Source organism: Rhipicephalus sanguineus, chromosome 9, assembly GCF_013339695.2.
Source record: "Rhipicephalus sanguineus isolate Rsan-2018 chromosome 9, BIME_Rsan_1.4, whole genome shotgun sequence".
NCBI lineage: Eukaryota > Metazoa > Arthropoda > Arachnida > Ixodida > Ixodidae > Rhipicephalus > Rhipicephalus sanguineus.
Window position 1 is genome coordinate 148,751,144 of NC_051184.2, and position 14,258 is coordinate 148,765,401.

General features: G+C 47.1%; 1 protein-coding gene across 4 annotated transcripts in view; it reads right to left on the bottom strand.

Annotated features, from left to right (window-relative positions):
• The window catches only part of LOC119404002 (DNA-binding protein RFX2), a 478,787-nt gene that overhangs the window by 397,628 nt on the left and 66,901 nt on the right, over positions 1 to 14,258 (bottom strand). For all 4 annotated transcript variants that reach the window (XM_037670630.2, XM_037670633.2, XM_037670631.2 and 1 more), the window contains exon 4: positions 3,660 to 3,789. In XM_037670630.2, coding sequence (XP_037526558.1) covers positions 3,660 to 3,789 — 130 coding nt within the window. The remainder of the gene's footprint in view (positions 1 to 3,659; positions 3,790 to 14,258) is intronic.

Consider the following 14,258-nt stretch of genomic DNA (forward strand, 5'->3'; position numbering starts at 1 on the left):
AAGTGACCCTACAGAATCTTTTACTACGGACCGCTTATTGGCAAATTCCGTAAACATTTGCGAGACGACGATTGCTTTATTGTAATGGAATATAATAACTCTATTTAGATATTTCGGGTCGTGCACTAGCATGTGACGCGCCGCTCCCACGTCGGAAAATACAAGATTGAAAGAGAATGCAATAAACTGGGAGCCAGCTTGTGACCGATGGCTATGAAGCCGCTTTTTGATATATTCAAAATAAATAGACTGCAAGATATATACGTTATGGTGGGCCAAGAATTTTATCACAGTATTGGCACGATCTATGAATTTTACATATTTTTGCCTGAAAAAGCTGCTTTAGCTCGAGTATTGTTATGGCGCGGCTAAATGATACGAAATAATGTAGAATGATACGCCAAAGACTTTTTCAAGAACGTCCTGGTTGAATTTAGCTGTTATCACATATTTAAAGCCACACTGTTCTAACAAATACTTTGAAAGCTGAGTTGTAGAAAGTATTGTTACTCGCATACATTCAGCAGTTGATTGAGACAGGAAGTTGTGAGAATTTACTTTACCTAGCTTGACATCTTTATCCCAGTTGTTCAGCCACTGCAATGTTGATTCTAGGATGCTGAAATATATGCTTCCTTTCCTGAGGCCTTCCTTGGGGTGCTTGCAGTTAAAGGCATCGAACAGCTTATTCATCCTTACCGTAAAATCAACTGTCCCTTTTACATTGCATAAGCCAAGCGTTCCCTTCTGCGAGTAAAATTCTAAACAGTTTGCCTCACTGAGGCTGAACAGCTGGGTTGCAAGCTTCACATGCATTTTTTCGGTGTTGCTTGGGTTTACATGTGAGAAAGAAAGTTTGGGCTGGCGAACGTATCGACTGGCGTTTCGATTGGCGAATAACGTATGTGCACGAATGGGGCCTCGTCTGGTTTGGCGTGTTAGCTTTAACGGGTCAGACAGTGACGTCACGGAATATGGTGTCACTCTCAATTCCTGTCATTCCCGAAAGAAGAAACCAGAAAGCAAATGGTTAGGACGCTGAAAAGGAAATGAGCACGACCATTTCACCTTTGTGCACCCAGAGCAGGGCACAAAGTTCTACTTCTGCTACTGCAACAAACAGCATGTCTGTGACGAATAACGAGAGGCACAATCAGAATGGCACATGGTGAGTCATGATGGATTGGTCGTTAAAACGCACGTTAATCTTCATTACCACTCTCAAGCAAGCACGTGTAAAACGTTGCAAAGGCGGCTACTTGAATCCATCCGATATGGTGCATGCACAACGACAACCCATGAGAGGAATTTCTAACCTACCATTGTCAAATGTGGTGCTTTCTTCTGACAACCATCATTTAGTGCAACGTCCCCCCCTTCCCCCCCCCGCTTTCTTTTTCAGGGAATACCTTTTTTTTTTTTACTAACCCATTTGGGGTCCGCCACGGTGGCTGCGGAGTGGCTAAGGTGCTCGGCTGCTGACCGAGTGATTATTAACCCAGTTCGTCACGGCTGCCTCATCCAATTTGCCACGGTGGCCATATTTGTGCACGAGCTAAAATATTTTTGAAATTCGTGTTCACCTGTAAACTCATTATCGCTGTTCGCAGAAGCTATATTTCCTATGTGTTTCCATCTGTTGGCTAATGCCATTGAATTTTCTTGATGTTGTGCATTTACTATCAAATCAGTGATGTGTGCGGTTATCCTGATAAAAAACGAATGGCCAGCAGTTGAAGAGTTGTCGCAAATGCATCTTTGTAAGCGACACGGCCCCCGTTGAAGCGGCTGACCTGAAGCCTCGATACACCCAGCACAGCCTGTCGGATAAAATGCGAAGCGCGTCTCCGTGTTTGGCGGGGAGGTTCGCGGCGGAGGCGGAGCGTCGGTACACCTAACCTATTCTAACACCGTGGTCTGTGCTTTCGTGCCGACAAAACCAGTCTGGCCAATAAGTGTGATTGGCAGCTGAGAGAGAACTTTGCACTGAAAATGCAATTGCTGCAACAGCTGTGCTCACATGCATGCTCTAAACGTGCTTCCGAAGTTGAAATGCACTATTTTCCAGCCCGTCTACAAGGAGTTTGAGCAGGTGCAGTTCAGCAATCTCAATAGGCTGTGCTATTATAGGCATAGCACAGCCGACAATCGCTCGGGTTCATACGCTACCGGCAAAGTAATTGTCACAATGTAGAAAGAATTACGCTGCTTAAGGCATGGCCGTGCCAACTTCAAGAGAAAACTATTAGTCAATACGGTGGCATACAAGACATGAGAAGCGGCAACACGGCCCGCACGTTCTTTTTCAAAGGCAGCCGGTAGCACTCACTAAAGGTTCCATGGATTAAATGCAACTACATGGTGGTTGTTGGGCAATGTAATGCAGGCAAATTTTTTAGTGAGAAGCGCAGCTTGCCTTCTAGAGAAAAGGAAAAAAAAAAACAGGCAATCACTCGCGGCCCATTTGCGAGTTAAGAAAAAACTACTGCCGCCATCAGATGTCATACGTGTCCGCAGTCGGCGCTTTCGCAAATAGGCTACACATTCTCTACACGAGTGTCTGAGCACGCAGAGAACACATACACTGCAACAATCACACCTGCAAACTATATATGATGAAGGACGCAAATGCTGGATCAGACTATAAAAATCACTATATTCCCGCTATAGAATCGCTACAGTCCCGAGTTAGCCGAGGCATTTATATTGGCTCATCTCAGTTCATAATGCGACACCTCTGATATGTGCAAATCTGTATTTTTTTCTTCAGCATTTTGTCATTATTTCATTGTGCAGTTTCAAGTGTACTTGAAGCGAATGAAACAAGTGCGCCACTCTCTGATTATGTCATTAAGCCTTCAGAACGTTAAAACCAGTGTAAAAATATTTGCAGAAATAACTCAACAAAATGATCCAACATTTATCATTAACCTTCGTCTTAACGTCAATTCAGGTTTAACAGGCGTACACACTCTATGTCAATGTTTATATATATAGAGAAATCTATGAAGGCAAAACTAAAAGGACACACAAGAGGAAGACAAGGCCGACGACACGGGTGGCACTTCCAACTCGTCCTCTTCTTCGTCTGTGTGGCTACTTTTAGAGGGCCTTCAAACACACCAACTAGGCCAAGACTTCTCCTTAAAACTGAATGGAATCGACACCGGCTCAAACTCAATACTGAGGCATAGAGCCTTCCAAAGCCTGTTGGAAGGGGTAATGCACCACGTTGGCGCAACCTCACTTCGGCATGCTCATTCAGCAGTGCAACGCAAGCTGACTGGTTTTGTCGGCATAAATTACGTAAAAAAATCTCACTCCACACGATGCCTCGGGGCCGTCGGTTGTGCTGGAGTCTTCGTCGGCATCGGTGCCAAGCCTAAGCATCCGTCGACGAAAAATGAAAATTAGTAAAGCGATGAAAAAAAAAACCTCGTTGCAGCTTTCTTTTATCAGCACACACCCAAAAGTGTACATTTTGTTTCTCGCGGTGTCCGCTTAGGTGGCACAACTGCAATGCAACAGGTGCATTGACTGCTTGTAAAAAGAAAGGCCTACCAAGTAAGTTTTGCAAAAAGATTTCGCTGTGAAGCTTGCATTACTTGTGCAGTGTTCTCATACACTGTAGATGGATGAGCCAATGTTGTGATACTTACATCTGTCCATTAGTGGCGGTGTAAAGGCTGGGATCTCCAGTGCTGTCGACATACTGGACGTAGGTTGGGTGCACTGCCGAGGTTGGCTGAAGTGTCACAGTGCCAGGTGTCTGCCCATCAGCATCCGCCACTGCCAGATAATGAGGACATTCAAACACTGCTGTCTTAAGATTTCCTAAAACTGCTACTTGAGCGAGTTGGTTCATGATTAAGATAGATTTACCAGCGCAAAAACGACGGAACATTTAGGAAGGACACACACACAGCGCTGAACTCACAACTGATTTATTACTTCCAACGCAGGGCCTTTTTCTAGGCATGCGTCGAAGCAACAGAAAGATAACATGAAGAAAAGAAGCGATGAAAACCACGTGACCACTGCTTGCCGAAAAGACAACTTTTCGACTGCGCGGTTACCTTCGGCTGATTGTGAGTCAGTTGTGAGTTCAGCGCTGTGGGTGTGTGTGTGTGTCTGTCATGATACAGAGGCGCGGAAAAAAAATCAACTCAGTGTTCGCCGTGCGGGGGCGATGAAGAAAACGAAGCGTGCCGCGTGGTGCGTGCAGTGGTTCGAGGCAGGGCAAGCAAGGACAGTCAGTTCTCGGCTGGACGTCCGGTCCGGGGAACTAGACAATGTCATCTAGGCGCTCTACCGTTCCTGGGCTCCGGCTGGGCGACTGGCCCAGGGACCAGGCGATCCGCTGCTGTTCCGGCTGCCGTTCCTCACAGCTGGACAACCGGTGAACGAGGCCTGGACTCCGGCTGGGTGACTGGCCCAGGGACCAGGCGAGTTCCGTGGTTCTGGCTGCCGTCCAGAGTGGCTGCAAGTTTCGTTGCTGTGGGCCGATGTTCCTGCTGCCATTCCGGGTGGCGGAGAGCTGCTGCGGAGCTACCAAGCAGCTGCCGATACTCTACTGCTGCTGCTGCGGCAGAAGGCCGTGTCATGGCGTGGTGCGACGCACGTTGAGGACGGCAACGAGCCAGACGGCGGTGGCTGGTGCGACCCCGGTGCACTGCTGAGACGAACGTGGTGGTGGAGAGCTGCTGCGGAGCTACCAAGCAGCTGCCGATACTCTACTGCTGCTGCTGCAGCAGAAGGCCGTGTCATGGCGTGGTGCGACGCACGTTGAGGACGGCAACGAGCCAGACGGCGGTGGCTGGTGCGACCCCGGTGCACTGCTGAGACGAACGTGGTGGCGGAGAGCTGCTGCGGAGCTACCAAGCAGCTGCCGATACTCTACTGCTGCTGCTGCGGCAGAAGGCCGTGTCATGGCGTGGTGCGACGCACGTTGAGGACGGCAACGAGCCAGACGGCGCACAGTCCACGAGCGATCAGTGCCGGCGTCCCGAAAGTCACATTGAAACACGGCGAGACACTTCTAATTTAGAGAGACATTGAATACAGCTAGGACTGCACGTTTCTACTACTTTAAGTGTTATTCGTTAATCGTTACGTCTCCCTGTAAATATATTCTCGTGTGTGTGTGTGTGCACTCGTGGTTCGATTCAGTTCCTTGCTGAGTGGTCCTGGGCCCAAACCTGACACAAACATCACAGTGTCCTTCCTAAATGTTCCATCTTTTTTTGCGCTGGTAAATCTGTCTTGTCTTAAGATGTCCAAGAAATCTCATAAGAAAAGAGCTATGACAAAGCCAACCGTTCAAATGTTCTATTACCTTATGTGAAACGTACACAGATGTGTTATTCGAAGGTCGCAGGTTCAGTCCCTCCTGCCCCATCAAGTTAACTTTGCGTCCACTTTTCTTTCTTCACATTTACATTAGATTTACTACTAATAACATCCCCTATACTTTCCTTGGCATTATTGTCTGTTAGCTCTCATTATTATTGTGTATAACAAAGAAAAACAAGCCCTTAAAATTTCTACTTCTTTCCTTCATTTACAGCGAGTGTCTCGCTCTGGCAGACTTGATGCTTTCAGGTAGTATGCAAGGCATTATTGGTGGTCAGCTGCCAGCTCATAATAAGTTCACGTACTACGTGATGCCAAATGGCAGACAAAGAGTGTTCCACACTTGCCGTCATGGCTACTGGCGGCGCTGACTGACACTCCACGTTTAAAATGCACATATATACCCCATAAAGTGGACGGGGGGATGGCCGCCGCGGTAGCTCAGTTGGTAGAGCATCGGACGCGTTATTCGAAGGTCACAGGTTCGGTCCCTGCCCGCAGCAAGTTATCTTTTCGTCAACTTTTCTTTCTTCACATTTACATTACATTTACTACTAATAACGTCCCTTACTTTCCTTGGCATTATCGTCTGTTAGTTCTCATTATTATTGTGTATAACAAAGAAAAACAAGCCCTTAAAATTTCCACTTTCCTTCGTACACAGACGCCCTAGAAAATGGACAAAAAGTCAGCCATCCCCAAAGCAACGAGAAAGACCATGCAAAGGACCGATTCCCATTGGTTGGAAGGTTGTTTTTCACATGTACGAGGGGCTATCAATAAAGATTTCCCCTGACTCACTTCTATTTATAGCAGGATGCTGAAACTGCGCATGTGCAATGACATAAGTCAGCGTAGGTCACGTGCCAATGTGCAACTCTAAACTAATAACGGTCTTTCTTTTAGAGGTGCTGAAGTGGTGTGAGGTGTGATTGGGATGCAGTGGAATACAGAGCAGCCGTCAAGTTCCTGTACATGAAAGGCCGCACTCCAAGGGAGACGTTCGATGAGATAAAAGAGGCTTATGGGTAGGATTCTCCATCATATGATGTAGTGAAGAACTGGCATCGTCAATTCAAAGCGGCTCCGATTACAGGGTGACCCCACTCCGCTGTCGATGAACACACCATCCAACAAGTGGAGGCCGCCATTTTGAAAAATCGCCACGTTACCGTTCGAGACCTAGCCCAACATGTCAAGATTAGTGTGGGACCCATGGAAAAAATCATTCAGGACCACCTTCATATTCGTAAGGTATCCGCTCGCTGGGTTCCCCGGCTGCTCACACCTTTCCAAAAGCAGGAAGGAGTCGAATGCTCCCAGGCTCTTTTGACCATGTGCCATGGAAACCAGCAGGACTTTTTCAATAGACTGATTACACAGGATGAATGCTGGGTCCATCACTATGATCCGCAGACTAAAGTCCAGTAGACGCAATGGAAGCACTTGGTCTCACCGCCTCCAAAGAAGGCGCACACCCAGCCCTCGGCGGGCAAGGTCATGCTCACAGTCTTTTGGGACCAGCACGGAGTAGTCTTGATGGATTTCCTAGCAAAGGGTGCCACGATTACTGGGGCATACTATGCTTCACTGCCGCGGAAAGTGCGGGAGGCCATCAAAAGCCAGAGACGTGGCATGCTCACCAAAGTTGTGCGCCTTCTGCAAGACAATGCCCCAGTTCACAATTTGCATGTTGTCCAGATGGAAGCATGCTGCGGCAGCTTTAAAATTCTACCGCATCCCCCTTATTATCCCGACCTCGCACCATCGGACTTCCACCTTTTTCCAACAATGAAGTCATATTTGAAGGGCAAGCATTTTCCAGATGATGAGACTCTGATTTCTGAAGTCACAACGTGGCTTTTGCAGCAACCTGTCGACTCCTACAAGCGAGGTGTTTATAGTTGCACAAAAAGATGGGGGAAGTGTGTGTCCCTGGGTGGCACCTATGTAGAGAAGGACTAATAAATCTGCAAAGTTTCGTTGCTCTCCGTCCCCAGGAAGTGGGTCAGGGGAAATCTCTATTGAACGCCCCTCGTAGATCTTAAATTATAAACACTAACATACTATAATTACTTCGGCCTTTGAAAATATATTTCTTTATGAAGCCCTCATTTTTAATGCTATCAAAATTTTCGTCTTGAAGGGACACTAAAGGCAAATATCAAATCGGTGTTGACTGTTGAAATAGCATTCCAGGAACCTGACAATGCTGTCTTGTGCCAAGAAAATGCTTAGACTGAAATGCAGTTACTTTTTGGTGGTCTGCACCACCAAAAAGTAACTGCGTCAGCCCGCCTCTCAGCAGGAGATGTAGCACACTAGGCTGGCGCTACGCCAGCCAGCTTGCCATTCTCTGGCAACATTGCACCTCCACTGGAAATGCACACAATCATGCCTTCCGTTATGCTGATTCTTCTATGCTATGCTGGCCGCCACAGCTTGTAATGCAATGTTTTCCATGGACAGAGTAATTCCAGCAACGCTCTTGATACTCTGACATTGTTGAGAAGTGTCAGGATGTCAGTGCTGGAACACTGCCGCGCCATTTGTGTGGGTCTTTGGGCCATTCGGTGAGTCTCTGTTTATGCTGCTGGCGCACTATGCTCTCAAAATACGACTGACCAGTGTATATCGTGAAATCTGTACCCTCTAATCCCCACTCAACCAATGCTCATCCCATCCAAGGAGTTGGGCTTCTGGGCACCAACTGGGACAAAAAAAAGCAGCCACACAAATAATACGGTGAAAGCTTGTTCATTTGAATTTCATGGGACCAGAAAAACTGTCCAAATGAACTGAATGCCGAATTATTGAAACTATTGAGAAAACAATACATAAATGTTTATTACATCAATGCACTTTCATTTCCTTGACAAATACATGAGTCCAGTAACTATTTTGCATAAGGGGAGGCGTTACTCGAAAAATTGCATTTTTTTTTAATTGTCGCTTTTGACATTTCACTTGTAAAATTATGTTTGGTCATTAAACTTTTGCTTCGTCAAATATGAAGGCTGAATTCTGATTAGAAATTGGTGAATAATCAATTTTATTCAGGCAATGTCCCTCTGGCCTCAGCCACAGCAATTGCTGGGACTACAGTGCAGTGGTTCTCAAACGAGGGTCCGCCGCAAAGCCATTTTTTGGGGGTCCTCGAAAAAAAAAACAAAGAAGACTTATTTTATGGAGGCACACTATGGCTGAATTGTGGTATGCTCCACTGCATAATGCTTCTGCATTGCAGCGGAGCTGACCAATGTTCCCCTTCCTCATGAGAAAAGGCTGCGAAGCTTTCATTGCAGTTTTCTACGACATATGCACATGGGCATACTTTTTCTAGGCTTGCATATTTGAAGAGCAAACATAGCTGGACACACGTCGAATGTGGCTGCAGGCCGCACAAATTATTGACAAGCTGTTGGAATCGAATTGGCATGGCACTTTAGTCTGACCATTCTTTGCCAGGGCAAAATCAAAGGCACCTATTACACACTGCATGTTGTGTTCATTTATGACCACTCCGTTTTCTCTCTCTGCAAGGGTTCCCCGATTGCTTCCACCGGTTCACAAGGGGTCCTTGAAACATCCATGGCTGAGAACCACGGCTACAGTGTATGGTGTAGTTGATGTAGGAACGCACGAACCAAGTGGCCAAGCATCAAGACACGGCCCTCCGTAAACTGTCATTACCACCTCCATGTGGAGATAAGTTGTGAGATGACACAACACAAGAGCTGCAAAATTGTGACAAAATTGCCACAACCACCCACATAAAATGTCCAGGAAATGTACCATGTCATGCGAGAATCCTACTGTAATTCTCTATCTGGCAACATGGCAGGAAGTCACAAATTCTGTTCAGAAGGAGTGACTTCAGAAGGTGTAAGCACGGGCGACCCAAAGCTCTTCCGAGTCCATGCCAGATTACACTAATCCTGAAAAACGAACGAGTGTACATCCCACATACAAGCTCTTAGGCATATTAAAAATCTGCGCAGTCTAGCCAACTTACAAGTTAGGAACCTAAATTACCCCACCCGTCATAGAGACAAGGTAGATGTCACACAATCCGGCAAACAGCGCTTGTCCTACACTCTCCCACCTCTTCTCAATCACTATGAGCTGAACAACTTCGACTTATTCCGCTGCTCGTGTCGGAATGTCCATAGATTATTTGCCAGTGGTGTAATACTTGATCTTCAAATCAATAGGAATTACTTTCAATTTACACAGTTTGCTTTCAATGTCAAAACAAAACTTTTACATGTAATTGCTTTTTTCAATTGTATGTAGCTGTCTGTGAGACAATAATCCCAATAATGTTCTTTTTGTGTGCAGTGTATTGCAGTGTTGCCATCGCTGAGCGTCAGACATCCGCTAAAAAGCAATGAGAAATCCACCAGATTCCGCTAGATTCTAAAACATATCCGCTAAATTTCCCGCTAGGGCGTATTTTATTAAAAAAACACTGCAATTTCGTATGATAAATACCTTTATCATTCTTAAAAGCTCCCCAAAACTACGAGAGCTGAAATAACATATAAAATAGTCTTTCAAGGAGTCTAACCAGAACACTTGAGGCTTCAGTGCTGCAGTGGTCGTCATTGGTGAACCTCATCACAGATGAGGCTAAAAGTTATAAATGTTCACACTGATGAAAAAAAAAACTCACAGGTCAACGAAAAACACATCGAGGTCTTCGTCGCCGCTGTTGTCGTCTGACACCATCTCCACAGGACCGCTGGTACTTGTTGAGGGACCAGACAGGTGACTTGGTTGCACATACGTTGCAGATGTCCCGATTGCACTAACAACTGCCGCGGGAAGTTCGTAATCAAAACAACTTTTCTGGTGTCACTTCAGCCCCGCTCTTACGACGAGGATGGCATTTGTTGTTTCAGGCTTCAGCTTGTTCCTCAGCTTGGATTTTACTATGTTAAGCTGACTAAATGTCCTCTCTACTTCGGCATTTGAATACGGCAGCACGAGCATCGACATGGCAAATCCGGCCAGCTCGGCGAACGGGTTTTCGCCGCAGGCGTCCTTATAGGAGTGAACTTCACACTAGAACGACTGCGTGGACGATATTTGCTTCCAGTCCAGGAGGGTGATTTTGCCCCACTGGTTTTGAATTTTTTCGATCGTTTCAAGGGGCACTGCCATTGCTTCCAGGAGAGGAATCAATGGCTCCTTCACGACGCACAAAGCGTTTTCGACCGATAAGAGTGATGTTTTCTGGAGAACTGTGATGTTGTCGGGAAGTCGCTGTCTGATTTCATCTACTAGCATGGTAATAAACCTTATGCAGCTTTCTCGCATCACAGCTTCATCTGCGACAGAGAACTCGTCGGTCTTCTGAGCTTTCATGTTGTCAACGTACGTGTCAAACAGGTAGCCCAGATATGGCTTGGGATTCAAGTGGTCCTCAAGTCTGCACGTCAGAACGTCAATCTGCTCTGTCGGAATTACGACTTTTTCAACCAAGCTTGAAAGCAAAGTCATGAGGTCTTCCAGCAGCTTTGTTTGATCCGCATCTTTCGCCTCGAATGCCTTGTTAACCTTCTGAACATCTGTCAGAATCGGTCTCAAAAAAAAGCAAGTACCCCAGATTGATCTGGTTTTCGTACATACCATACAGCACCTCTGCCGCATAGCACTTTTCAGTGCGCCTTGCAATCTCGAAGTGCGCCTTCAATTCGGTCCACTGGTCTACGATCCTCGATACGGCTATTTCGAGGGATAGCCATCGCGTCCTGCACGCTTGCACAATCTTCAGTGGTTCATCGCCGTCATTCATCAGACCGTAGAGCTTCTTGTACGCCATTTGCCGGGCAGGGGATCTTGCGAACCAGTTGTACGTTTCGCTTATTAGGTATTCTAAGATTCTCAGCAATGCTTCCGCCGAAGCAGCCGACGTGGCTAGCTGCAAGGAGTGGCAGACGCAGCGTATCAGTACGAGGTGGGGAGCCTCAGCTTTCAACTTCCGATGAATGCCATTATTGATCCCCGTCATAACGCTAGCGTTGTCTGTCCCTACACCTCTCATCCTTTCCAGTTTAAGACAGTACTCCATCAGAGTGGATTTGACGGCCGCCACAATTCCATCTGCCGTGCACACTTCCAAGGTGCACAAGTTAAGGAATGTGGTCATGATCCTTGACTTGGTGACACTGTGATAGATGATAGAAATGGCAAGGAATTTTGTGACACTGACGTCGGTCGACTCATCTATGATCAAGCTGTAATAGCTGTCCCCAATGTCCTGTGCCAGATCCGCCTTGACGTGTGGGCCAAGAACGTTCTTAATCACGGAAGCGCACTTGGAGCGGCGCATTTGATACGCTCTTGCAGCTTCGCTGTCAGGAAACGACTTCTTATAGAGTTGGCACAAGTGATCGGCAGTCATAATTGAAGAATGTTCGGCGATAAATAGAGCAGTTCTGCCCTCAGCGGCATTCCCTGGTTGGACTTGCCTTTTTGTAGTGAAGCCCAGTTGCTTCTGGATCAAAGAACTGCCAGCCAGTTCCCTATGCTTCTTGGTGTTCGCATGAGCTTTCAGGTCCGAATATCTGCTGCCTAGTTGACAGCCGCAGTGCTTGCACGCCAGAACTTGTTTTCCATCAGCAGACGCTTTGCACTCCAGCCATTTGCTGAGTAAGGGATCCTTTAACCACTCCGTCCTGAACTTCTGCGAATATACCACTTTCGGCATAACTCAAGAGGAAGGGGAGTCAGGTTACACGGAGAATAAACAGAACCGTTTTTCGACACAAAGCAGTCGGACATCTTCCTTTGTTCTCTGCAACTTCAAATGCAAAAAAACAACTGGGTGGCTACTTCGCCAATCGCCTCGCTTCCCACCGGGACTACAGGCGCCCCCTGCCGCTTGCGGTGCAAACAGCGAGCCCGCTCCCTGCACGATAGCGGACTCACTGTTTGCACGGCAAGCGGCAGGGGGCGCGCAGAGTCCACAGATTGGTGCATCGCAGCTCGTCCGTTATTTATTACTTAGAAAGCGATCGCCGCTTTGAAACCTCACGGATTTGTTTGTCTGAGATAGGCGGAGCAAGTGAACAGGAGCCTCTGAAGTTAAACAATCTCCGCATTTTTAGAGAACACGGAAATGGTTTCTTGCAGGGCGATTTTGAATCGGTCCACTGCGTGAGGTATCCGCCAGAAACCCGCTATGTACAAAAATGGCCCGTCAGAAAATCCGCTAGCCGCTAGACTAATTTTTTTCCCGTCAAAATAAAATAAAATCCGCCAGACTTAGCGGGAAATCCGCTAAATTGGCATCACTGGTGTATTGTGTCCCGTATCTTCATTTCTGGATGACAATCATGTTATCTTGTTTCTATTTTTTTTACACAGTCTAATACTTTGTTTTGAATCTCCTATACATATATGTATGAGAATCACAATTTTCAATGTGTACACCCTGTCGTAGCACACTGCCGTGAAGTGTCGCTGCTACCGCTCCGACTTTTTCTTTTCTTTTTTTGTGCTTTTTTTTCTGGGGGATGTGAACTAGTCAAGCTGTTTTATACAAAATTTTTTTATGAAAAAGTAAAGTTGATTTGATCTGAAACACCTCACAGATGAAAAGCTCCCTGTCTGCAAGGAATGATGCAAGATGCTGTGGACTCGCTCAACAGCAGCAAGATCTGGTTTCTGTGTCCAAAGACAAAGTTCCCATCCTGTACAGCTATGGAAGCTGCAGCCGCAATGGCTACCTCGTGGCTCCATAAGGAATATGCAAGCTCTGAGCACACTGCCACCTCAAGAACCCTGGGCCACTCGCATGATTGGAGAATGCAATGCACGCCAGACAGTCTCACTTCTCAGTGCTCACTTCTCAACAGCATGCGGAGCTGAACAATTCTCCATGCACTGGCTGCGTGAAGGGCATCCTTTCACAAAGTTTCATGCGAATCCAACTGTGTACTGAAGAATACAAATGTTTAAACTTCTAATTTTTTTTCTCAATTTGCATTTTTAGGAAATTTTGACGCGTTGTGCAGAAAGGTCTGTGCACTTAAGCTCGTCAGATCCCAACAAAACCTTGCACAGAGTATCGTCAGACAAGGTAGAGTACCAATATCTACATAATCTTGATATCTGCAACATTGTTTAAACTGTAAAGGCGTTTATTGACGGCGGGATCGACGGCGACGATGCGCAGCGACGACAATAACGACAGAGCGCAGACTCGCAGACTCTCACGAGCAAGAGCACGAGGGGCGTGCTCTCCGAGAAGAGGCGAAGAGGGCGACCCACTAGAAGGCGCTCAAGAGGACGGCCCATCACAGCGTTCTAATGCTTCTGTACAATTACCCCGGGTACGCAAAGGGAGCCGCCCGGCGACCTAACAGCTGGTCACTATGAGCGGGTCATGGTAGGGCTTGAGGCGCTCCACGTTCACAGTGTCGCGCCCTCGACGGCGCATGTCCGAAGATGGCTCAATGGGTTCAATCAGGTAGTTGACCGGGGACGTGCGTTCGACGACACGGTAGGGGCCTTCGTATTTGGGCAGCAGTTTGGAAGAGAGGCCACTTGCAGCGGTCGGGACCGAGAGCCACACGAGCGCTCCAGGGAGGGACGTGGACTCAGAAGTGGTGGTGCCACCGCGAATGCTCTTCTGCCGCTCTTGTTCATGCGTTGTAAAGGTCTTCGCAAGCTCGCGACATTCTTCAGCAAGCCTGGCTGTGTCCGAAATAGGCGCACATTCAGATCGATCCGGCCTGTAGGGAAGGATGGTGTCGATTGTGTGCGACGGGTGCCTGCCGTACAATAAGAAAAATGGCGAGAAACCAGTAGTGCTCTGAGAGGCGGTATTGTAGGCGTACGTGACGAAGGGCAGAATGGCATCCCAATTTGTTTGGTCGGCTACGACGTACATTGAG